The 26,731-nt window shown below is 33.7% G+C and overlaps 1 protein-coding gene across 17 annotated transcripts in view; it reads left to right on the top strand.

Moving 5' to 3' along the window:
* The window catches only part of THRB (thyroid hormone receptor beta), a 198,248-nt gene that overhangs the window by 147,841 nt on the left and 23,676 nt on the right, over positions 1–26,731 (top strand). For 13 of the 17 annotated variants that reach the window (XM_087915600.1, XM_087915598.1, XM_087915603.1 and 10 more), the window contains 2 exons: positions 21,759–21,859; positions 24,011–24,158. In XM_087915600.1, coding sequence (XP_087771726.1) covers positions 21,759–21,859; positions 24,011–24,158 — 249 coding nt within the window. Of the gene's footprint in view, positions 1–15,285; positions 15,723–21,758; positions 21,860–24,010; positions 24,159–26,731 lie in introns of those variants that run through there. The other 4 variants (XM_087915608.1, XM_087915607.1, XM_087915609.1 and 1 more) reach the window with 4 other exon arrangements.

The following is a 26,731-nucleotide window of genomic DNA, read 5'->3' as shown; positions in this document are numbered from 1 at the left end:
ACAAGCTCCAACAAAGCCAAAGATCCAAATAGCTATTGCAAAAAAAAAAAAAGATAAAATGAAATAAAATAAAGCTGGTGAGGAGGGATAGCACAACTTAGAAAAAGTAAAAAGAGCACACTGCACTTCGCTTAATTATCCAAGGCTCTTATTATAACTCTCTTCTCCAAAAACTTATCACCTTTTTTCCTCCTACATTTCAACACCAGACTCCAGCTGTTGATAGAAACCCAGAAGAGCACCTGCAATAATACTCTCCCATGCTCTTTCCTCTATCTTATCAAATAGCAATATCCTTGAAAAAAAGTCTCAGTTCTTTCTTTCTCAGCTTTGTCTGGTCACAGGAGACATAGAATATTTCCAAGCCTCTAGTTGGCAGTGTTACAAAGTTTCTTTGCTTTCACTTTCCCCCTCCTTTTCCAAGCAAAATATAATAAGAATTAATTAAAAAAGAAAAAGATATTTTAAAAAAAGAAATAACTAAAAGGGAGTCTCTAGCCTAAAATGTTACAAAATCAAAAAGGAGAAAAAAATAGATGGAAAAGAAAAAGCCAGTCCAGTTTCAAAATATAAGATCATGTATAGAAAATCCAGCAATGAGAAAAAAACATTACTTTGACATTCCTGTTTAAAATCACTGCTTAATCACTTCTGTCAAAACTTTTACAGATTCTTTCTTTTCCTTAGGGTGTCCTTTCAGATCTTAGAATAAAGAAAAAGTTCTCATCAAACCGGCATGCTCTCTCTTTCAGTTCTCTTTCGTTTCGGAGCTGTCCCAACTTCAGCAGCTTTAATGGCTGCCTCTTTGCTGCTGGCAAGAAGAGCTTCTCCTGGATCTACCAGGGACTTTGCGGTATCCCTGGGATCGACAGGATGCGCTCTTCACTTTCACCATCTCTTCAGGATGGTTTAGATCTGATAGGACCGTTCCGGAGCAAAGATATCAGCAGTGATCTCAGACCTCCAAGATCGCATGCCGTATCATCGTGACACCAGCTCCACCCTCAGTTTAGCATCTAAGAGTTTTGTGAGGACTGCACGGAGTAGCTTGATGTGTTCTTCCATTGTGCAGATTAAAATATCATCAAGATACACTAGAACCCCTTTATATAAAAATTCATGAAGGTTTTCATTGATCATAAAAATGGCAGGCGCTCCTTACAGCCCAACAGGGAGCCCTTTAAATTGGTTGCATCCCAATGGTGTGTTAAAAGCAGTCTTCCACTCATCCCCTTCCTTTATTCTTATGCGGTAATATGCCTCTCGTAGGTCTAACTTTGAAAAAAAAAATTTCCTTTTGAGAGGTGGGCTAACATGTCCTTCATGAGGGGGAGTGGATACATATTCTCTATGCAAATCGTGTTTAATTTTTTGTAATTGACACACAAGCGTACGGAGTCACCTTTCTTTTCGCGGAATAGCATTGGGGCAGCTATTTTGGGTTTTGATGAAACCCCTTTTTAAATTTTTGTAGATAAATGCTCTATGTTCTTTTAATTCTCCGGGAGACATGCAGTACATTTGTGGTTTTGGGAGTTTGGCCCCTGGTAGGATTTGATAGCGCAGTCTGTGGCTTGATGGGGTAGGAGTTCATCACAAGCTTCCTCGCTAAGTACTTGGGCCAGATCCTCTTACTCAATGGGGATGTTAATGGGTTCAGCCGACTGTCTGGTCATGGCTGACTCTCTGTTCTCTGTTCCTTTCTTTATCCTTTCCTCTGAGCTTTTTGCAAATACTACTTCTCTCTGGAATTGTATGGTTCCTTTCCTCCAATTTATTTTTAGATTCCATTTCTGCAGCCATATGAGACCTAGGACCAGCAGCTCTTCCATTCCTGGGGCTACAATGAATGTGAGCATCTCACTATGGTTCTCTAGTCTTATTTTCAATGGTTCTGTGGTAAACCTAGCTGGCTCCCCCCCCCCTCACTATTTAATTGGCAGAAAGCGATGGGATTTTCCATTTCTTTCAGTTGGATCCCCAATTTCTCTGCAAGGGAGGGATTTATTAGGCATCGGGTGCATCCCAAATCCAGCAACGCTGCAACTTCCTCCCCCTTCCCTCTGCTGGGGATAAACAGTCTTAGGGGTAGAGTGATTGGTTCAATTGGGTTGCTTATCAGCGGGTCGTCTTCCGGATCTCTTTCAGACTGGCTCAGGTTCCCTCGGAGCATTGGGGGTTCTTCCTCTGGGTTGGGGGGGATCAGAATCCCACAGCTACTCAGCTTCTCAGGCCAGTCTGCTTTCCTTAAGGGCTGGATATTCCAGGTTTTCCCCCGATGGGTGGTCTGGCTTTCTGGCAGGGGTTTTCAAACGGCATTCTGTTGCGCAGTGTCCCTCTTTTCCACACTTAAAGCATGTTCTTGAAGTCATGGTGGTTTGGGGTTTGAAAATTTCCCGTTTCCCTAGGGATGGGGATCTTTTCCAAAACTTGCCACTGCGGTACTGGTTATGAGTCATGTCTATCTCCACCTCCTCTGCCATCATGTACCATTCATGCAGGAGGTTTGGGGCCCCACGAGCCAGGCAGGGCAGCATATAAGTCGTCATTTAGTCCATCTTTGAACCAACAGACTAGGATATCCTCTGGCCAGTCAACTCGGCCAGCCAGGTCGTGAAATTCCTTGGTGTATTCAGTTACCGGGTGACGGCCTTGCTTTACGACTCTGATGCGGTCTCAGGATTTTCTATTGGCGAGAGGGTCTTTGAAGCGGTGGCGTAGGGCCATCATGAAGCGGTCGAGGTTCCTTAATTCTGGGGCATTGATGTTGTGGAGCATCACCATCCATCTGGCTGCTGCCCCTTCAAGGGCCAGGGTGACGACTTGTATTCGGGATCCCTGGGTTTGGAAATTCTGCCCATATTCTTGCATGTAGGTGAGCATTTGCGCCAGGAAAAATCCCAGTTTCTGGGGGTCCCCATCGGGTTTTACTCCTGGGCTGGGACCTTCCTCTGCAGTTGTATGTCTCTGGATTGGCCAAGGTTAATCCCCTGTTCTGGGGCAATTAGGGGTCGGGTACCTGGTATGGCTGCTGGTTCTTCAGGTTGTCCTGCTGCCCAATCCAGTTTCAGCTGAATCTGGGGCGGCGGCTCGGGTTCTCTCATTTTCTGGTTCCCTTGCTCTCCTGAGTTGGGGTCCTGGTGCATCCCTCACCTCAAGGTTCTCCAGGGCTTCCCTCATGAGGCTATTTATGTACCATCTCATTCTGTCATCGGCCAGTGGCTCATCGCCCCATCCTTCCTGATCCGATAGGGCCTCCAGCTCCAATTTCCATCTGGGTTTACGATTATCCCAGGTGAGGCATACTCCCCTGGTTCTTTCATCCCAGCTGTCTCTCTTTCCTACACCTATAGACCACCGGGGCTTTGTGGAGGTTTCGTAGGCAGCTTTGCTATCTTCAATGGGGTGCACTGAGTCAGTATCTGGCTGGGTAACTGTTGACATTTTTCCCTAGCATTCAGCTTCCCCTTGGTCCTTGCTGTACTCAGACATTTTCTTTTCTTGCAGGGTCCCCTTGGTAGAGTGAAGGGTTTTTTTGTTTTTTTTTAAAAAAAAACCTCTCGGGGCTGACCTCTATTGCAGACGTTGCTTTATGTCAGGCTACAGAACTTTTTCCCATTCAATTAGCAAGAATGAACTTCTGAAAACCAAACGTATCAAAAGGAATCCTTTATTGAGATGAGACAATTCATGTAGGAGTTCAAAGCAGCGTCTGAGGTCTCTCAGGCATACAGGGATACATAAGGGAGTTTAGAACCCCTCCCCTTATCTTGATGTGTATTTAGTGAAACAAAAGCTAGTATATTAATTCCCACCACCCCTTTTGTAAGGAACTATCTTTTTCACAGTTTCACAAGGCATATCTCACTGTGGAATTTTTATGGTCTTCTCATCTCCTGGCTGTGCCTCTCAGAGGTGATAGATTCCGGCCATCTGGGTTTTCTCCCTCCATTGTATCATGTGTAGGTTATACAAATTCGATATAAGATTAAATATACTCAGGTTACATCAAGAAATGATTTCTTTATCAGTCTCCCCCCCCCTCTTTTCTTCTTCCACCGAAGGAATGACAGATACACGGATCTGACATTTCCCTTCTTTCCTCCAATATGTCCTGATATGTTTTGTCCCTCAGACTTTCCACCATTTTTGTTGTCTGTCTCTGAGCTCGCTCAAGCTTATCAATATTTTTTTTTTTTTTAATGGAGTCTCCAGAACAGGACACATTACTCCAAATGAGGTCTGACTAAAGTCCTATACAGTGGGATAAGGATCTTCTTTTCCTACTGGTGATCCCCTAATAACAAAATGTCTGCAACAAATAATCAAACTCACCAAGAACCCTACAGCTCAGTTCTTATTTACATACAGTATTGTCCATTATTGAAATACCAATTTAGTTAAAGTTACCTATATTATAGCTAGAAAATCATTAGTTTTAATATCTGACAATGGTATTTAATAAATGTTACAAAGCTACATGCACTGCTTAACATTGGATTCTTCAGTATATTTCTCTTCAAAATAAATTTATCTAATTATGTTGGCTTGTCTTTTATATTAGGTATATCCTTGGAATTTTAATGGCATTTTGCAAGAACTTTAGAAATGACTAATACTGTCATCTACATTTTTTTCATAATTGGAAATTGCCTGAGTGTTTCTTTAATGAAATGATTGCTTATAGCTTTACTGAAAGTTAAAAATCTTATAATTACCTATAGAACATCTTATGGAAATTTTAATTACATTTATAAATACACTTTTTTTGTGTCTCCCCATCCCCAGTTCATGAACATAAATATAGAATTATGATATATATTATACTAATGCTCATCCATGTATAAATAATGCCAAGGTTGTTATAAGTTCCAAAATAAGAGTGGCATCTGATTATTACTTGTGACCAGAAAGCAGCAATAGTAGCAAGACTGGAATTGCTAACGATATACATAAGGATGTTAGCCTTAGATAACTGAGTATCCCTCAGGTCAGCCCACAAAAAGAGCCAAGTCAAACAAGGCTGAATCCTTGATGTTTTCTGTTTTAAGTAGCTGAAAATTGTTCATGACCAGCTTTGACCTTCAGGACCTTAAATGATCATATGAGCAAGGCAATAAATTGATGGTAACTTACCCAGGGCTTCATGTTTTAAACAGAAGACTGGTGAAAGTTTCATTACTTGTGTACATAACTACCTTCATTGGATATACATATAAAGGATTCTAAAGTTTCTAACTTCACTGAATGGAAGCTGACTATGATGACTAAAAGTGCATGGCTGGAAAACTGTACATCTTACCAGGGCAATCAGTTGGTGATGCATGTGAATTCCACCTGATCAAGAAAAATTGAGAAACACTTCCTTCCAGAATTTCACAGCCAACCAGGATCTTGGTAAAGTTTGTCAACCATTTTTTAAGCCTGCATCATGATCTTTCATCTTAAATGGATGGGCTGATGCACTTTTCTATCGGAAAACAGAAATGTGGTCTCATTATTTAGGAAGAAATAATAGTGCATGGAAAAATATTTTGACAATAACAGTATTTTGAGAATTCAGCACTTCTCAGATTTGTCCTTGCTGAGGGTATATGCTTAGTATTCTTGTCAGACTGTATAGATATGATGACATTTCAAATTGTAAGGAGTATCAATTCAGGGAGCAAAATGAAATAGTAATTGGAATTATTATATAGCAGAAATAACATGCAACAAATTTGTACAATTCACTGTTTGTACATAAACTGAAAATAATGCTTTATAGAAGTAGTCTTTGTCATGGTCAAACACTGTTTTTAGATTTGATAATATTGGTTTTACTGTTTAGAGTAGCTAGATGTTCAGTTGTATTTTTTTCCACTAAGAAATAGGCACTTAAATGCATCTAAATAAAAGTGTTTCATAGAACTTGGCAAGGTATTGATTTTCAGTGTAATTACATTACATTTATTCTATCCTTTTTGCCTTTGTGGTCAGATTGACTCATTTTTTGCTTTAACTTCAAAATACTCACAATTAATAATATTCAATACCATACTGTCAAGTCTATTAATATATGATTTTATCTTTTTAGCAAAAGGAAGTGAAGGCTTATATTTTTGTTTTATTTGGGTTGAAATATGTACTGTTTGTACCTTGTATAGGAAAAAAAACTCAGGATGTGGCGCTCTAAAGAGAACTATGAAAGAAACATTGTTCTTCTTAAATCCTTGTGTAACATCAGGAGCATAGATTATAATGTCACTAAGGGGATCACCTCATCCAAAAGTTAAACTGGTCTAATTTATTTCGATTTGTTGGTCCTTTACCTCAGAATGCCTCCAGCTAACAGATGTCAGGTGCTGATCGCTTTAACATCTTAGTAAAGACAGTCGATGCCAGGCAAGTCCAGGGTGGCTTTTTATGTAGGTTACAGAGGTATATCCTGTATCCTTGAGTAAATGAAGAAAACCCTTTTATGTCAAAAGTGATGAATTAAAGTGTTATCAAGTGATAAACAGTCTAATTAGCTAATAACTGTTTAACTTGTGATTAGACTATATGTATGCCTCATAAATTTGGAGGCCTTCAACCTGAGATTACAAGGGTTTTGAAAAATCACATTAAAGTGATGTAAGTACACAGCAGACAAAGTACTTCTATAAATAATATGTATCCATATTTATTTCAAAATATCCAAGTAGCTTATATTTGACATTTATCAACAATAACAGATTGCTTAGAATTATGCTGGCCATTTTAGATTCATGGAAAATGAAAATAGTTACAATTTATTAAACATGTTTATTATCCTTCTGTCAACAACCATGGCAGCTCATGATAATTAACAAAATTACAATAAAATCAATAAAAGATAAAAGATGGCAAGCACAATAGAGTATATAGAATGAAGCAAAGGATCTTACTCTCCCTTGCCAAAGGCCAGGGGGAAGAGCCTAGTCTTTACAACTGTTCTGAACAGCAGAGTGGTGACCATCTATATCTCAGATGTAAATTAAACTTAAAGTAAATTAGCAGTTTGTTTATTTGTGTATTTATTCTGGTGCTTTTGAGTCAATTTTTATAGTAATTTTATTAAAAATTATAATTGCAACAGTAAAATCTAATTCAAAGAAAAAAAAGAAAAAAGAAAGCTGAAAAATAGAACAATAAAAAATAAGGATAAAGAAAAAAGAAACATATAAAGAAATTATTTCATCACAAGTATAAACAATTTTAGTATCATCTTATCTTCTTCTTTTAACATATATAATCTTCCCATATCTCATCTCTTACAATCCTTAGAGCCATGACATTTCAATCCTGCAATATATCAGCAAAAACTAAGGTTACTACAGAGAACAATTGTTGTTGTTGTTTTTGTAACATCTTTATTCATTGTATTCTTGTAAGCTTGTTACAATATATTCTTGTAAACTTGGATTTTTAAATCAACTTTTATATCAGTCTTAGTCTTGTTATGGCAAAATTTTATTTCCGTTACCAACACAGTCTGTTAATAGAAGCAGACACAATTTTCTGAATCTGCTAAAGATTGAAAGAAACACAATCTTGAAATCTGTCGATCTGGAGATCTTAATAGCTGAAAAGCAGTTAACAAGCAATTTCTAAAAGTAATTAGAAAATAAAATAATGTTTCTTTTTGAAGGTCCTGGCTTTTTGAAGGTCCTGGCTGGTTTAAGTAAGATGCCTATTCCCTCTAGAGTTCTAAATCATCTAGAGACCTCTGTCTTGCAGTCTTCTCATGAGGAGCAATTGTTTGGGCAACTCTCAATTCTCTCTTTGTCTAAGAGAAATTACAAAGAACTTGTTTATTCATTGTTTTTCATTCTACTATAGTGATCAGCCTTTCTTTTTATGGATCCATCTTCAGTTCACTATATTGTCCCTAGCAGTGCCTTTAAGTCAGTACTGAAAAGTTAATAAATAATTAGCTTCTTCCATAAAAAAGATTTCAGAAATTGTATTTCTTGCTTTGAAAACTACAGGAGAACACTTGGAGACCCAATGGACATAGTTATGTTCTTGATTGATGAAGTTTTATTAACACAAATATAATTTATTTAGATTCCCATTTATATGAAATAACTGAGAAAATCACACATGGCACAAGCTGTTTATATTCTGGGCCAATATTTCTTATTTTCATATTTTTATGACTTGTTAACTATTAATAGCACTTAACTGGGGAAAAAGAACAAAAATATCCAGCAGGTTTTGAATCATGTGTATTTGCTGGATAATGTCTGCTAGTTTTAAGTTGCTTTAATACTTAGATATTAACATCCCAAGCTGCCTTACCTATTTATTATATTTAATTATGTTGCATAATCTTGTTAAAAATAGTACAGGTACTTCTCAACTTACAACAGTTTGTTTAGTGACTGTTCAAAGTTCCGACAACACTGAAAAAAATGACATGATCATTTTCCACACATTTTACCGTTATAGCATCTTCATGTGATTTACATTCAGATACTTGATAACTAGTTCATATTTAGGATGGTTGCAGGGTCCCAGGATCATATGATCATATTTTGTGATCTTTTGACAAGCAAAGTTAATAGGAAGCCAGATTCACTTAACAACTGTGTTACTAATTTAACAAATGCAGTGATTCACTTAACAAATGTGGCAAGAAACATCATAAAATGGGACAAAACTCACTTAGCAAATTTCTCACTTAGCAACACAAATTCTGGGCTCAATTGTGGTTGTAAGTCAAGGAATATCTGTATTTTTATCAGGAAAAATATTTAGTACAAATGTTTGGGGCCTTTTAATGTACATGTTAGTAGGAAGCTCATACATGTAGATTAATATATATATATAAATTACATGGTACTTATATTATTCTTTATGCCTTAAAGTTTTCAGTCTTGATTTATTACTGAGTTCTTAGGATAATATGCATTCCAGAAGTCTTAGACTCACTCCTGAAAATTGGCGACTGCATTGAATTTCTAATTGGAAGAAAAATGTATTAAATATATATACTCTGTTTAATTTAAATGATGTTTCTGCCTATGTCCTGTATGCTTTTTAAGTCCAGATTCATGACGCAACTTGATGAAATGTTTATTCTTAGTTCAGAAAATGACGTAGAATAAATAAGGACTAACATCAAGGTAATTTGTGATTATGCAAAATATTTAGTTAACTGTTTTTATTAGTCAAATAAGTTTGAATAATAATTCTTAGGTTACTGGCCTTTTTGATCATCTTATTAATCTGAATATTTAGGTTATAGTTTAATAAAACCTGGTACACAGACACATATGAAAAAAGTGATCAGTAAAAAAGGTGTGGAAGAGTAAAAATTAAAAAAAAGACTTACAAATTTACATAAATTTAGATTATTATCTTTCATGATTGATTATAAACACACACACACACACACAGAGACACACGTCAGGAATCATGGCGCTCATATGAATGATAAAATGAAATAGTGACAGGGAACCAAGGTGAGTGACATTCAGCAAGGTTTCTTGGCTAGCTAGAAAGATAGACATTCAAACATGAGTTTACATACCCTTTCTGAGTTTTGGTCTCAAACTGGTTTTTGCTGAAGGTTAATTCTGTGCTTGGTGACGTTTAATCCTGTGTTTATTGATGGGATAATTTTTCCTATTCAGCTTCAACAAGCAACAGCTACTGTTGTGATTTAATTATTTGTATTGTGTTTGAATTTTTTCCTGCCTCATGGTTTCTTTTTCTATCTGGGGAGGGGGTCTTCCTTCACTGCTTTAGTACTATCTGGCACTGTCTTTTTGGGGTATACTTCCAAGAGGCAGGATGAAAGTTTGGCACTGATTTTTTTACTGCCTTTCTGGGGGGCATGTGACCTTTCCTTAAATCTGGATGATTTCCTTAGGATATCTTGTGAGGTAAGTGAGACCAGCTGGTATCTTTAAGTGGTGCAAATGGATCTAAGGATTGCTTTTCCTGGATGTTCTTTTTCTGGAGAGCTTAAATGACCTCTCTGCTAAAGGATTTCACTTTATGAGCAAGAGATGGCTGCTTGATAGTTATCACTGCATTTTAAGTATTTTCATTCCTCAAGGTGCTCTGGCACCCTGCCTGATTTGTAACTCTGGCCTGCAGGTATTTTTAATCTATTGATTGGTATTTAGGGCAGCTTTTTGCAAGCAAAGACGCTTTTTGTATTTTTGTACAGGTAATCCTTGACTTAGAACAATTCATTTAGTGACCATTCAAAGTTACAATGGCACTGAAAAAAGTGACTTATGAACATTTTTCACACTTATGACGGTGGCAACTGTCATGAAAGGCCAGGCGAGGAGAAGCACCCCTTGACATGAGTGATGTTGAATTGGCCACGCCCACCCAGTCACATGACCACCAAGCCACACCTACCAACTAAGCCACTCCCATAGAACCGGTTGTTAAAAAACTGAATCCCACCCCTGGACCACATGTAATTTGTTACTTGTTTAATACTGATCTTTTGATGCTTTGTTTTCAATAGTTATTGGAATTACTTGAAACAAATTGCGCCTTAGTAAAATATCCATTCTAATGGTTGCGATCTTTTTAACAAGACAACTTTAGTTTTTATTGTTGTTGTTGAAATGTCTGCTGCTCAGATTGTCCAGATCTGAAAATAATTACTTTCATTTTTTGTCAAGCAAAAAAGCATGATACAAACTTAAAAGAGCTAATGCAGAACAGAATAAAGTTGGTCAGAATAAATATACTGTATCTTATACTGATGACATTTCATGAAAAGAGGAATATAAATATGAAAAATATAAATTCAAGATCATTACTGCTATAGGGGAATTAAGTTTGTTAAAAAAACATTTAAATATTTTTGGAGCAATTAATTCTAACCTGGAGAAAGACCCCTCAAGTTTTAGGGAATGCTACTTCCACCTTTTCCTATGCCTGAGGAAACTTTCTGATTTTTGCAAAAAGAGCTGGCAAATGCTTATAACACTGAGATAATCAACATGATAGAGAAAGAATTGTGCTTGACTCCTTTTTTTCTCACAAGCATTCAAGAAATAGCATCCTGTATTATCAGTCCCCAGCTAATGAAGTTAGGATAGATTCTGGTTCTGGATGTTAAGTACATTAGATGTTTAATATGCAGGATTGAATAGTTCCCTTTTTAAAAAAGGTTTTAGGAAAAAAAGTCTCTACTAGGACATTTTTTACTTGAGCACTGTTCAATTACGTATCTTGAATGAAGGCCATTTTACAGATAGCATTATGTTCACAAAAAAAGACACAAAAGTGTCTACTATCTCATAAGTGCTCTGAAAAACATTTCACTAAAAAAATATCTTTGTTCCTTTACTTTTGATTTGATTTGTATAGAAGCCCTATTTCTGGGGGGGAAGAGCCCTAATCTATGGACTAATTGTGACATATGAATACCAGAGAAAAGGAGATGATACTTTACAATGGTGTATGGGAATGACTTTGCAAGACAAAGAGAAGGACCCCAGCTGGGAAATTGGCTGGATAAGAGGACTCTCTGGGGATTGGAAGCCATTCTAAAATTTCTAGAGGGATCTTCTCCCTCTCTTTGGAAAAGATTGCTGTAAGTCTTGTGAGATAGATAGACAAGTTAATTCTATTTTATTGCAAGATTATCTTAATAGAAACTTGCAAGATTGAAAGTGTATTTTCTCCATCACCTTTACAGCTTAGGGAGGACTGGGGTGGTGGTCTTTTTACCATATCCATATTTCTGTTTGTCCATTCCCCTAGCTGCAAGTACATAGATGCAAGTATAGACTATGTGATACTATCCATCTCTGGCCAGGATTGAGGTCTATTGGTGTAAAAGTGACACTCCTAGATACAGATTCCGGTGTCTTTTCAACTCCCTTTCCACCCGCTTGTAAAAATCTTCATTGTCATATCAAAATCTAATAGATTAGCTCATAAATAATTCAAAATATTTGTAATGCTACCATTTAGATTAAGGGCCACATTTTTAAATAAGTTCAAACAATTTAACATTTATATGATATTTATTTCAAATCATGTCAATTTAATAATGGCAGTAAAGTCATATATATATATATATATATATATATATATATATATATATACACATATACATATACATATGATGATGGCAGATGAGATTCTGCTGAAACGTCGCTACAACTTTAAAAGCACAACTACTATGACGTGGGAAAATACCCGAGCAAAGCCGAATGCCATACATACATACATACATACATACATACATACATACATACATATAATGGTACTAAATATAATCCTAATTTTTAAAAATATCACTTGTTTTTCCAAGTAAATATTTTAAATAAGTAGTTTATTAAAAATCTATTTCCTCTTATAATCTTATCACTCCTTCCTGCAAAAAAAGAAAAATATAGCAATTGTTTAAATGGTTTTGTTAATTAATAGCCAAGAAATTACAGTATCAGAGAACATAACTCAAATTGGAAAAATATATTTTAGCTATTGATTTCCATTCAAATAATGATGTATTTACACAAATTGCTATTGTAATCAACCATTGTTTTTAAAAGTAGTGTAAAATTTTCATTGTGTACTTTGATAAAAATAATATAATTCAATTTTCATTTTCTTTTGCAGTAATGTTTTATTTCAAAAAGCAAAAGGGTTGATTATTTTCATTCACTTTATATTTTATATCATTTCATTTGTTAAGAGTAAAATATTCCATATTTTATTTTACTACAAATGGATATTATATAAACACAGTATATAGAATTAGTATAAAATGGATCGTCCAATGGAGCTATAAATGCTAATATAAAATAGTATAGTTAATTTCAGTTCACTTTTAAAAAACGATGGAGCCAATTTCACTGGAAGTTGCTCAAAATGTTTTATTTCTAAACAACATTGATTTTCTTTCAGGCAGGACCAAGTGGTGCTCATTGTTGCTCTAAGTGTCCCATTTTTATACTATCCATAGAATTTTTTTTGCTCACAATCTGTGCATTGCTGCTGCCAGATGGCCATTCAGTTGAGTTTATTTTCCTTGGAAATAAATTTACATTGAAGTTTATTAATTGTATTTATTTACCTATATGGAACATTTCTATTTTCTCTATTGCCTAATATCAGGCTAGCTAGCAATATATTTTAAGAAGCAAATTGCAACAAAAACAAATTCTGGAACATTAGTAAATAGCAACTTTTAAAGGAATTAAAATATACATTAATATATTTAAAACATGATGAAATAATTAAAATAATTAAATATCTTTGAATTTCTTCCTAAAACATACTAAGAAAGGAATTTGTCAGCTCCAGTGACTGTTTGCTTAGAAAAATGAACTCCTGCCCAGCCAGAGAAAGGAGCATTAGTTAATGCTCTTATGGATGGATGTGTGTATGTATATATGCGTGGTGGGACCCAAAAAATTTCACAATGAACTATATGGGATTGGCTATCCTATACATACATAGTCTATCCTACTCAGGTTAAATTGAAAAATATAGCTTGAATATATGATATACTATTACTTTATTATGTTTTGTCTAGATTACAGAAAAATATTTGTGGTGCATTAAAGCAGAGAAGAAAATTTAATATCAATTGAACAATAAGTTTGGAAATATTTTCAGTTCATAATTTTCTGCCTGCTAATTATTTATAAACATGTTACACAATCTATCTGAAATAAAACCCTATTGGATCCCTAAGATATCATAAGGATATTTAAGGATATATTATTACAAAGTAATTTTAACCTTCCATTAATTAATGGAATTAATTAAACTTTGTTGTCAAATGAAGTGCCTGAAAAATTTTGCTTATGTATTACACACAAATATCCAACCATCATTGAACATGTACTGCTGATCCACTTTCAGCATTTTATGGTTTTATCCTTTTATAACTTGCAAAGTAGATCTTGTTGAGTATTATCAGTTGTTGTATTGGATAAAACAAAAAATGAGAAATTTCTTCATATGAGCAATAGTTTTTTTAAATATGCGGAACAATCCTATTTCAATGTTCCTGTTCAATGTGCTATCATTCTTTTGTTTTAGTAAATTAGCCAGTAATTGTTTGCTTGCTTATATTTCGTATTTTTAAACCGCCCATCCCCCTCAAAGAGTTATTCGACCTAAACTTACTTATGCAATGCAGAGCCTGTATCCCAAGAAATAGTCTTTATCATTCAAATAGTTTTATGCCCAGAGTTCTTTGAAACAAGATGAGCAGCAAATAGATAAATAAATAAATAAATAAATAAATAAATAAATAAATAAATAAATAAATAAATAAATAAATAAAAAAATAAAATAAAATAAAATAAAATAAAATTTATTGCTAAGTGAGTGGGCTTATTAGGCATTATTTTGAATGTTATATGAAAGTGTAAAATAAATATAAAACATTTTTAAAATTGAGAAGTTTATCTAATTATTAAATAATTATTATTAAGGTACATGTGAATGAAACAGATGCAGAAACAGGGAAGAAAGCAATTTAAGCAATCACACTGGGAAGAAAGCAATTTAATGAAATACAACTGGAAAACCAATTAAGCTTAACTTTAATTTGTAAGCAGTTTTCTGCTTGCTGATTAAGGGGGCCTGTTTTGTAATTTCCCACCTGTTGAATTCAATAACGTATCTATTAAAGTCAGTGAAGTCTGAGAAATCTGCTTTCTTGCAAATGTGTTAAATTACCAAGCAGCAGGGAGTTTGACCTAAGTATGTATAAGGCAGGAAAGGTCCACTCAGATAATTCTGCCAATCAAAATCAATACAGTAAAGTAGACGACAGATTTAGACACTAAAGTTTTGTTTAAAACACAGACTTACTGCTGGTGTCATCATTATTGCCCTTTAGGATTTTTCAATTAATGCTGAAAAGCAGGATTATTGATTTTTGGATTTTCAGCATATCGTCCTTAGGATTGCCTAAGTGTCTTTCTGTTGCTCACACTTAAATTGATAGTGCTAGAGGCATAGTTAAACTATTTCCTTAGCAATAAGTTTATAGTCTTAGTGAAAGGCAATGGAGCTGGTTTTATAAAGTAGTCATTCACCCCCCAAAAGTTGGGTGGTCTGGACACTGTTTCTTTACCTGAAGGCCAAGTGTAACCAGTATCTTTCCTAGGAATTAGCATGCAGTCACAGATTAAGACATTTGACTGTCATAAATCTGCTTTCCAATATATGAGACTCAGGGCAGTTCTCCATCCATCCCTAATATAAAGAGGGTATTAGCCCGTCATTGGCTACTCTAAAGTTAAGCATACAGTTTTACTGTTCCCTTTCTCAGTGTCGTGCATCTGTTCCTTACTTTCTTGTTCCATGCATATGCACATTGAGTGTATATGCATGTGAATGTGTGCACGCATATGTAGAATATAGGCTGAGAGAGGATAACAAAATGAACTATTGCGTGCAAGAAATTTATGAAGCTCATTCAGCTGCCAACAGCAACTGTTACATGCAGCCTTCGGAGTATTGCACTTATATTGAAGATAGTCAGAGTTACGGCAGTTGTGATGCTCAGGTCCTGCACAATAATAACATATATATGGAACAGGCCTGGGCGGTGAATCAGCCTTATACCTGTAGTTACCCTGGAAACGTTTTTAAGAGCGAGTATTCTGACATGGACATGGCCCTGCATCAATACAACCAAACTGAATATTTCACCGAAGAAAAGCCTACTTTTTCCCAAGTGCATTCACCAGCCTTCTCTCAGAAAAAAGGTAGGGGAAATTTTTGTCATTTCTCAATAAGAGAGAGAGGGAGAGGGAGAGGAAAGGAGGGAGCGAGATCAATAACATCTATCTGCATCTAATTCTTTACAGAAGAAAAAGCATACTTTTCTGAGTTACATTCTTAGAAGTAAAGACTGCCTGTCTAGAATTAGAAGCAATAGTAACAGATGTTGCTAGATGATTTGAAATTGGTTTATTTTGAAGAATGATAAATGATCATGACATGCAGGTACTTTTACATTATGAATGGAAGTTTCTTCTTAACAGGCAATTCATTCATGGTTTGCAAAATGTATGATCTTCTGTGTCTTCATCTCTTAAGTGACCACTGTCTTTTTAACATCTTTAGTTCTCATTATGTGTGCAAAAAATGCCATACTGTTAATTTGCATAAACTGCTAATCACTGGATTTTATTATATAGATAAAATTTATATTTATAATATAAAACAGTTCAGGGAAAAAAACTATTAGAAAAACAAAGTGGAACTTTACTTTCTCATCTAATTGATCAAAAAGTTGGGTTGATGGTAGAGTTAATAGCTAGTATAAGAAAATAATTCTAAATAAATAATTTCCATACAATATTGAAGGATGCTTTATTTCAGATTACATTGCATTATATTTCACAGCAAGCAAGGTGTTCAACATCTCTGAGAAACATATAGCTGCATGTATATAAAAAATATATTATTTCCTCTGAAATACATTTTATTTCATAGACCAATACTCTATTATCTTTACAATGTTAAATGTTACTTTTCTTGACAGTGATAGCAGTTATGTTAACACTGAAAGTTAGTTGAATTTGTTCAAACAATCTAAAATATCTGAGTAAATGGTGTACTTTTTGATCATTATTTTACAGCTATTCATACAATCAAAATATGAGCTGATATCAAAATTGCCATTTCTTTTAAAATAATTCTGTAGATGAATGTCATCTATTTAAAATAGTATGTCCCAATATTAAAAATTGTTATTTTGCTCAGCTTGAGATATACCTAGTAGCATTTATTGTTCTTAAATTATTACTTTTAGTAGACAAAGTTATTCAGTAGTTTTAAAAAAACACACTAGTCTAAAAGTCTAGCTTTTTTAAAAAAAATTAGTAAATGGTAAAAATTAGATTTAAATTATTCCTCATATTATTCCTCATGTTACAGAACTGAAAAACTGACCAATATGTAAATATTTAAAGGGTTTAATGCATATTTAAAAATTTGGATTTTTTTTTAGAAAGTGAAAATAATTTAATTACTATATTTTCTATTTCTATTTACTTCTATTATTTCTCTCTTTATATTTTTCTTCTTTTTGAATCTTAATGTAAATAAGTAAAAGATATATACTTTTTATTTTGTTTCTCTTTTTCTCTCTATCTCTATCTTTGGTTAGAAACTATATAATCAACACACTTGTCTTGTTGGCAAATATTAGTAATAAAGTTAAGCAAAACTGCATGATATTTTGAAAATACAACCTCACAATATTTTTACCCATATACAATTGCAAACTATTATATGACTATAAATTAAATAATTCTTTATTAGCATTTTATAATACTATAACATTTGTATGTATTAGGCTTTAATATTACAGATTAATACACTAGTTTTATGTTGGCAAACTTTAAATATTAGTAAATAGTGGCTATTTGTTTGGATTGTGAGATTTTCCTCCATTAATTTTTTTCTTGTCTGTTTTCAGTTGAATATAAAAGCTTTCCAAATATGTTATATGCAAATATGTACTATGTTGCTGTCAATGAATGAAACTTGTATGACTGCAAACAATTTTTGCTCATTTTCTTTGTCAGCAAAGATAGTGTAAGGTATTTGTTGATCAAATTGTATTAGAAACTATAACTTCAACTAAGCACTGATAAAAAGTTGATCAGCTAATCCTCTCTTGAAGGCAGACAGCTGTAATATAAAACATTTGTGACACTATTGATCCACAATTGATTTCTTTCTTATTTTACATGCATTTTTTTTGCTGCTAGCAAAGCCTTAATATTAGCTCATTAAACAAAATTAAGATTTAAAGCAGGTGTTCAAGTTGGCTTGTAGTTATTATACTAGTAATTGCCATTATGTTTCGATAGGCTAGTACCTAAAAAATTAAGAACCATATCTTATATATTTAGATTATTCCTAAAAAGAAGGCAAATTTCTGAGTTTCTAATTCTGACCAAAATATGTTTATAAAAGTTACATGGCTTGTGGAAAAAAGGGATCTAATCTTAATTCTATGTAACTAAGCATTACAAAACATACATGTTTTATACCTCATTCATGTATTTCCAGCTGCAGTTAGTTTGAGATTTTTCATCTTAAAATCTTAGTTATATTTAAATTGCAGAAAATTAATCAAAATTGAAAAATCAGGATATTATATGCTAAAGTAATTCATGAATTATTGGATTTTATATACGGTAACAGCAATGATATTATCACATGCACAAAGATGAAAAATACAGAAATACCCACAATAGAGGATGACTGGTGAAGATGGCAGAACTTAACAGAAATTGCTAAATTAACTTGTTTGCTTAGGGAAGGAATAACAATTACTGTTATAAAAGACTAGAAACTGATGGTTTCTGGATTTGCTATCTGTATATGTTGTGTACGTATATAAGAAGATGGGAATTAGGTTATGTAAATGTGAAGGGAGAAATGGTATCAAATATGTCTTATAACTGCTGCAAGGAAAATCATAAATTGCTTCTTTAAATACTTTTTTCTTCACTTTTTTGTTCTTTATGATTTTTTACTTTATATTTATTTTTTAACTTTGTAAATAATTCTTTAATTAAAAAATATTTTTTAAAAAGATATATGCTAAAACAATATATATGGTAGTGCTGAAAAGGAATTTCTGTTGGTTAACATTGATTAACATAATTCATACATCTCCTAGAATATTAGGGAAATAAAAACCAATATAATTCATTTACATGAACTTTCCAGTGGAAGGAAAAGGAAAAAGAATAATTTCCTTTTTCTGTAACATTGTATTGCTGTCTGCATATATTATAGAATTTTAGTCACAGAATTGTATATTCTATTTCTCTTCAAAATATCTAACAGTTTATCAATAACCAAATTGTTTAATTGTACAACCATGGAGATTTTATTGTGTTTCTGTTCATAATTTTAACACAATAGTCATTTTTTACTGAATGCCAATTAATACATTGACAAAAATTTTGATGAGGAAAGTAGTGGGAGTAAATTTCCATCATTAAAGGACATCAAAAGAGGAAATAATGTTTGACTTTAGCACATATACCATGTTCTTCCATATTTTTCAAAGCAGACAATTCAAAAAGCAGCTTGGACTTGCCTCAGAAACTAATCAGTTCTGTCTTTCTGCCTTATACAGCAATTGATTCTACCTTAAATTTAGGAATATATGCATTTCTAAGTTAATTTAAGGATTTAATTTGATTGTTAGTCATATTAGATTAAGTAATATCTCATATTACTATAAAATGAATCTTCCTTTAAATCAGGAAGACTGTTTTGAGTTTGGTTCAATATATTTAAGAACAGCGCAACACAGACTTAAGCGCAAGACCTGCAATTGGCACATTCATGAATAGCTAGACACCTATTATTTATCACGGGTTGAAAAATAAGTTCCTTAGCCAGGGGCTTTCACCATTTGCTCAAGCAACCTTCTACAGTTTGAACAGAACACAGATAATATCCCATAATTTTCTTTAAAAGAGTACTCTTTTTGTACAGAAAGAACACTGGTATATTTTTGTTTCCAGGGATGAAATGTAATATTAATATTAATTGCATTAGTATCAAGAATAAACTTGAAAATCAATTGTACAAGAGAAGCAGGAGCTCTTTATCCAGCAATATCATTACTATCACAATATCACTAATATATTAGCACTTCTCTGCTGGTATATTTTAAAAAGTTCAAATGTGGTAGATATTGCAGTGAATACTGCTAGTGTCTGTTCTGATAACTTTGGGCCAAGAACCTCAGATTCAGGAAGTACGTGTATGAGTTCTTTTTCTACTTTTTCCACTACCACAGAGAGGTCTCTTTTATTTAAAATATGCTAGTTAAGGAAAAAACTGTATTAAATGTGTATCGCTCTCAGTTTTAATCATCAAGAACACTGAACATAATGGGCCCACATAAACTGACCACATGGGCCTCTAAATCTAAATAATAAAACTCCTCCATCCTTATATTTCCTAGGAAATTATTTTACACCGTTAAGGGTTAGATGCACTCATTTTTTTTCTTATACTACCAAGGTTTAATACATACAGTGGCCTACAATTTTGGAAATTATCAACTTCCGAGATAAAATAGTTAATTTTACATGTTTTGATTAGATTAATTAGAAAACAAGATGATAAAGGTGCTAATTGGCTGAAGTTTTCAAGATATTTCACAATGAAGATTTATACACAAGCGAGTGTATAAAGGGAGGAAGGTGTCTAATTAGCATGACTGTCATAAATTTTTGACAAAGTAGAACAATGAAAATGGTACCATATGGAATCATATAATTTTATCTTCATTTTGAGAACAGCAAGGCAGATGACTATGAAAAACATGGAAAATTTGCTGAGATCCTATAAACCACTTAATTGCAAAAATGTCACTGAAAATTCACTTCTTACACTCTCATTTAGACTATTTCCCTTTGAACTGTGGGACAGTGAATGATGAGCATGGAGAGAGATTCCCCAGGATATTGCAAGCACGGAGAAAATATACCAAAGGAGATTGAGTCTGTCTATACTTTTCAATTATTGCTGTAATCTCCCCAAGGATGATCCACAAGAGAAAAGCCAAAAAGTGCAGTTTAGGTATCAAATAAAGATGGAGCCTTGTCATTTAATCTGATGTTAGAGCTTGTCAGTTTTTCATGCAAAAAGCATGAAAATGTTACATGAAAAACCAATCATTGAATGGAAAGTTATGTTATTGGTATCAATAAAAAGATAAATTTATAATAATTGGTGTGGCACCATTCTCATTGTTATATCACATTTTGCAGAAAAGTTATGAAGCTTAATTGCACATCCTTGTAACTTTGAATTATTTTGATGCAATTTTGACTAGAAGCTGTATCTTGGAAGCTGGAGCCAATTAATATTCAGAACTTAATTTTCCTTTATTAGTGACCCAATTCTGATAAAATTAAGCTATTTTCATTTCCAAGGCTTTCTCCTTGTGTCAGACTAGTGATATCAATGAAAATTCCTCTGACAGCTTGACAAATTCCCTTGTCCCTCACAAATTAAGCAAGATGGGCAGCAGACAAATCTAATGAATAAAATAAAATTTTGGAGTGCAATCATTTTTTAAAATCAGCAAAAACTAATTCTAGCAAGTGTTACTAAACCTACAGAAAAAAGGATGTACATGAAGTCGAACAGTTTCCACTCAGGTCTTATTTCCATAACTGAGATACAGAGAGAAACTGATTAAACCATTACTGCAGCCTTTCAGAGCTGGATGGAAGAAGAAAAAGCAAGAATCATTTAGCAAGGGAAAAAATGAGCCCAGATATTTAGAAGTGCAGTCTTTGTAATCTTCAAGTTACCTATTTGACTGGCAATGGCATCATGAGTGGCTTAGACATCTATGTTAATTTATGTTAAGCATAATCTCCATTAGGTCTAAGATTTTTTTCCAAATATTTAGCAATTTTTCTCAATTCTTCTAGGCCAGTTTTATTCAACCTTAGCAACTTTAAGATATTTGGATGTCAGCTGTCAGAATTATCTATTGTATAGATACATGTTGATTCTGGTAACATTGTTTTCTTCAGTAATTTTATATTCCTAATTCCCCCACCCCACCAGTATTTTATAATACTTTGATTTAGACTGTTCAGTGTCTATGTATTTTCTGCCTCCGTTTAAGAAACCATTAGTCAGAGAAATAAGTTATATTAATATGCATTAAATAATGGGGATTCTTTTCTAGTTTATTTTTTTGCATTTATAAACTTTATTTCTCTCTTAATTCTTTACAGGGTACATACCCAGTTATTTAGACAAGGATGAGTTATGTGTTGTTTGTGGTGACAAGGCCACTGGATATCACTATCGTTGTATCACTTGTGAAGGTTGCAAGGTAATAATAGCAGTGTAAATGAATAAGAGCTGGAAATCATAAACTAATTTGATTTCCTATAATAGAATTCACATAAGTGGAAATGCCATTTAGGGAACAGCATACGTTATATGTAACAAAATAAGAATATTTCTTTTTTTAATATAACAAAGTAATATTTGTTCTTGCAATAGAAAGAAGACTCATTTTATTGACTGATTTTAGAATTTTAAAATACAATAACAACAAAAAATCATATGAGGGTTAAGAAAGGAAAATACAGTTTAGAATTATGATTTGCACAATTCTTTTTATTGAATGGTTGTAATCTTATTCTTGCACCTCTCTTTTTTGTAATTCCCTTCTCAGAAAGAAGGATCTCAAACATTTTCAAAAACTTGTTCTTTCTGGATTTTTTTAGCAAGGCATTATATAGCAACATATACAATAATGTTTTACGAAATGAAGGCAAAGATACATGCCCAAGGATAATGTTGCAGGATTCAATATGTATCAATCACTGGGACCAGAAGTTTAATCTGCCAAGCTTTCAGACTCATGTTGGATCTCCTCCGGAACTTTTCTTTACTGGAATGCATACTTTGGACTACTATATGTATAGTATTTATGTGTAAATAAATACAGAATATCCCAAAGTACACAATTTGTTCAGGAAAGTTCCCTGAGGATGGATTCTAACACTAGTTTGAAAGCTTGGAAGACTAAACCTCTAGTCCCAGTGACAAAACCCAGATCACTGGATTCTGCAATGTTTTATATAAGAAAATTAGTTGTACTGACTGGGGTTATGTTTTCCTTGCTATCTTTAAACTTTGATCATTTATTGATGACTTGGCATTATTAATTTGGTCATATATTAATCACAGTTCTCTCAAGGCCATATATCAAACATATTTTCCTTTGTAACCAACACCAGCTGTATGTTTATGGGAGTTTTAAAGCAGGACTGGGCAAGGACTTTTTTCCCCCTAGTGCTGCAAACTGGTGACTAGTAACCACTAAAAATAGAGAAAGAATTTTAGTGGTACCTGATGTATGACCATTGATTTCGCTGAGTCCGTAATTCATCTTCAGAACAGTAACAGAGTAAGGAGTTTCTGCTCTCTTCAGAGCTGGGTTCAGCTTCTCATTTCTTCATACATCAGCATAGGAAATGGGAATCAGATACTGTTTATATACATTAGCGTAGTATTAAAAGAAATTTCAATGTATGTTATAAACAAGAATTATAGCTAAGTCAATCTTATATTTATTTCAGACAAAAATATTCAATAAATTACAACCTAGAGAATACTCTTGGGATATGTTTGATAAAATTGTCTGTGAACTGAATCCATCTAAAGCACAGGTGTCAAACTTGTGGCCTAGACTTGCGGGCTAGATGCATCCTGTGCTGGCCCTGCCCCCACCCAGTTTAGCGAAGGGGAAACAAGTCCTGAGTTTGACACCCCTGATCTAAAGTGTCATAGTATAAAATCTAATTTAGTACCTTTCTAATGTGATGCCACTGTGACACCACAGGTTTGATACCCCTGATATAAAGTGTCATGGTATAAAATCTAATTTAGTACCTTTCTAATGTGCATTCAAATGTCACCCATCAGTAACATTACAGTTTATCAGAAGGTAATATTCATCAGTGCTCCTTTAGATACAAAACTAATGTAATTATTTATAGGTCCAGGCTACTTGTAAGAGTAGAATGTCAGCAGTATATAAAAATAACTACTTCCTTTTAAAAAACAGTCCATGAACTGGAAAAATCCATCAGTCCTTTTAATATTATCTTCTTTAAATAAGCTCATTTGTAGCAACTAAACAAGAATTGAGTACAGTTATTTGTACAATTTCTCCAAATAAATAGTTGAAATCAGATGCAGTGTAAGGCATATTCTTGTTTGTCAGGAATTACTTCTAAAGTCATCTTTTGAAAAACTAAATAAGATGGAAAACTGATGTCCTGAATTTTGGGGTATATATGTAACTTAAGCTTCAGATCCCCAACTGACAGAAACCAAAGAAAATGTAATTATAGAATCATATTGCATTTTCTTAATGGTTTATAAATAAATACCCAAGTAAAATGTCCTGCATACTTTATATAGAAAGGTGAGTGATTTGGTAAAATTTTGTAAATTCTTATTAACACAGGGTTTTTTCCGAAGAACAATTCAAAAAAATCTTCATCCAACTTACTCCTGTAAATATGAAGGAAAATGTGTGATAGACAAAGTCACAAGAAACCAGTGCCAGGAATGTCGCTTCAAGAAATGCATCTATGTTGGCATGGCAACAGATTGTAAGCTTTTAAAAAATTTCCTATTTGTTTTCATTAGATATGTTTATTACAATTTGTTTTGATGATCAGTTTTTTATTCCAATTTTTAATTTATATTCTTATGTGCTAGTTGAAAATATTGATTGATGTGTTCAATTAAAAAAAATTCAGTGCTTAAATTTTCTGTTAACTCTTGAAAAGATTATGATTTTGTGCAATATTAAGGAGATGAAAAATTTCTATCATAGAAGTGGGAGATTTTTGAGCAAAGTCCCGCAGAGAAGAGAAAAAAAAATAAAGCTTAAAGATTTTGGAAAATGGGAAGTTAGATACTGTTGCATGAGTCATCCTGCAGTTGTTTGTTTTATTTTTAGCCAGAAGGAAAGGGAACACTATTCACTTATAAGAAAATAGAATATATAACTGCAAAATTAACTCTTTACAAGGTTGTATTCCCAGAGTTTCTCAGCAAATTTGCAGGAGCATCTTAATTGATGTGAATTGGAGTAATTATAATTAAAAATTACAGCCTCAGCATATTAGTCTTAATGGCTTATAAGAATATAAAGTTAAATATCTTAAAAATATTAAAATAATCCATTTTTTCCAATAGTCATATATGTGTAAAGAGGTCTATAATTGTTTAAATACATATAAAAAATTCCAAGCTACTTAGATCATGAATAATTACATTACTAATCATGATGTCTATATATTATCTTAATGTCTCAGATAATATACTTCTAAATACTGTTTGTTGAGCAATATAAGAATGGAACAGTAGCACTGTGTTTAACAACTGACTGGGTCCCTCTAAATATTTAGTAGAAGTTGTATTTTTGGTACTGCTTTGCTCTGATCCAACAGGATTTTACCTAGGTGCTTATGCTTATGTCTATTCTGATTAGCAATGTCCCATCAAGTATAAAAATTAGATTTTTTGTATATCTTTCCTTCTTCCTTTTAATTAAAAAGTTGCACGTGAAATAGGTTCTGAGCCATTGAGGAGGAATGATTGGACACAATAATTTTGGACAGCATATTTCCATGCAGCATTTTTTCTCTAGATTTTCTCTAGATTGGGATAAAATATTAATGGCAATGATGCTTTATCATTTAGTGATAAGGAGAGTTAAAGTTACTTTTTTAGGGATATATCATGGCCAAAAATCACATTTATGTCATCTCCACTGTGTCATATAATAGCAGTAGCATTTAGACATATACTACTCCATAGTGCTTTACAGCACTCTAGAACTACTCCATAGTGCTTTACAGCACTCTAGAATGGTTTATAATTGCCCCCAACAATCTGGGTCCTCATTTTTACCGATCTCAGAAAGATGGAGGCTGAGTCAATCTTGAACATTGGGATTGAACTCCAGACTGGTCATCCCCTTTCTCAATCTCTACAATGGCTAGCCTGCCAACCAATGGAGGATATTTCTCACACTAGACTCTCTGGAGCAGGGGTCCTCAAACTTAGCAACTTTAAGACTTGTGGACTTCAACTCCCAGAATTCCTCAGCCTGTCTGAGGAATCCCTGGAGTTGAAGTCCACAAGTCTTAAAGTTGCCAAGTTTGGAGACCTCTGCTTTGGAGAATGACATGTCACTGAGGCAGGCTAAAGACAGATTAAAATGGAAATGAAGACCCCCACTATGAAAAATATTCTGAAATGAGTCTGAAAGAAATTGGCAACTTGTAGTGCTCCAACTGATCTGCCACAGGACCACCCATCCCAGATAATCAACACTTCTGCATATCTGTGACCATCTCTTTTTCTCTTTTGGCTCCTAGAAAGAACAAAGTGTTGTTTGGCAGCCATTTTTTTTCTTTTTGTCTGATGTATATATCAGTCCCTTGTGAAAGTTTTACTATATTCTGTGGAATTAATATTCCTATCAGTAATCTCCCTATCCTAACTGTTGAAGTAATTCCCCCTTAGGAGAATGAGTGCATACAGGGAGACGTAGTGAGAGTGGTGAAGAATAACACACAACTAGCACACAGATACACTGTATAGTAAAATGTAGGTTTTTACTTCCAGTAAAATGGTTAAGCAAAGTCCAAACAAGCAGTCCAAGTCATTCACAGCCAAAGCAGTCAGTTTTCAGTCCAGGGACAATCCAAATAATAAAGTCCAGTATCAAAAACAGTTCAGTAATAGACTTACATCAAATCCAAGAATAACAGACAATAGAGAAAAATGGAGGAACGGCAACACTATCCAGAAACAGAACAGAACAGGAACTCACCGAGACTAAACAATCCAGGTTTCTGGCTCCATCTTATGGCCATTTGCGGAACCATACCCAATTACATTTTTAGTATTCTCTTAAAGACATAGTATTAAAATGTCTATCCTAGTTTATATATTTCCAACCCAAATAACTGTTAGGTGACTTACATTCCTAACATTCTCCCCTTTGGGTAGGACAATATGTACAACCTTACATTCTAAGTCCATAATCCTCGCAGCAAGCCTTATGCTTTATAGAGCTTTGGGCCTTTGTAAAATGATCTGCTATATTGTTTTCTGACATACAGTATTCTAGCTTAATCATCTTACTTTGCACACATTGTCTCACATT

This window comes from Pseudonaja textilis, chromosome Z (genome assembly GCF_049901715.1).
Source record: "Pseudonaja textilis isolate UNSWEBS1 chromosome Z, rPseTex1.2, whole genome shotgun sequence".
Lineage (NCBI taxonomy): Eukaryota > Metazoa > Chordata > Lepidosauria > Squamata > Elapidae > Pseudonaja > Pseudonaja textilis.
This window is presented reverse-complemented; position numbering and strand designations above follow the sequence as displayed.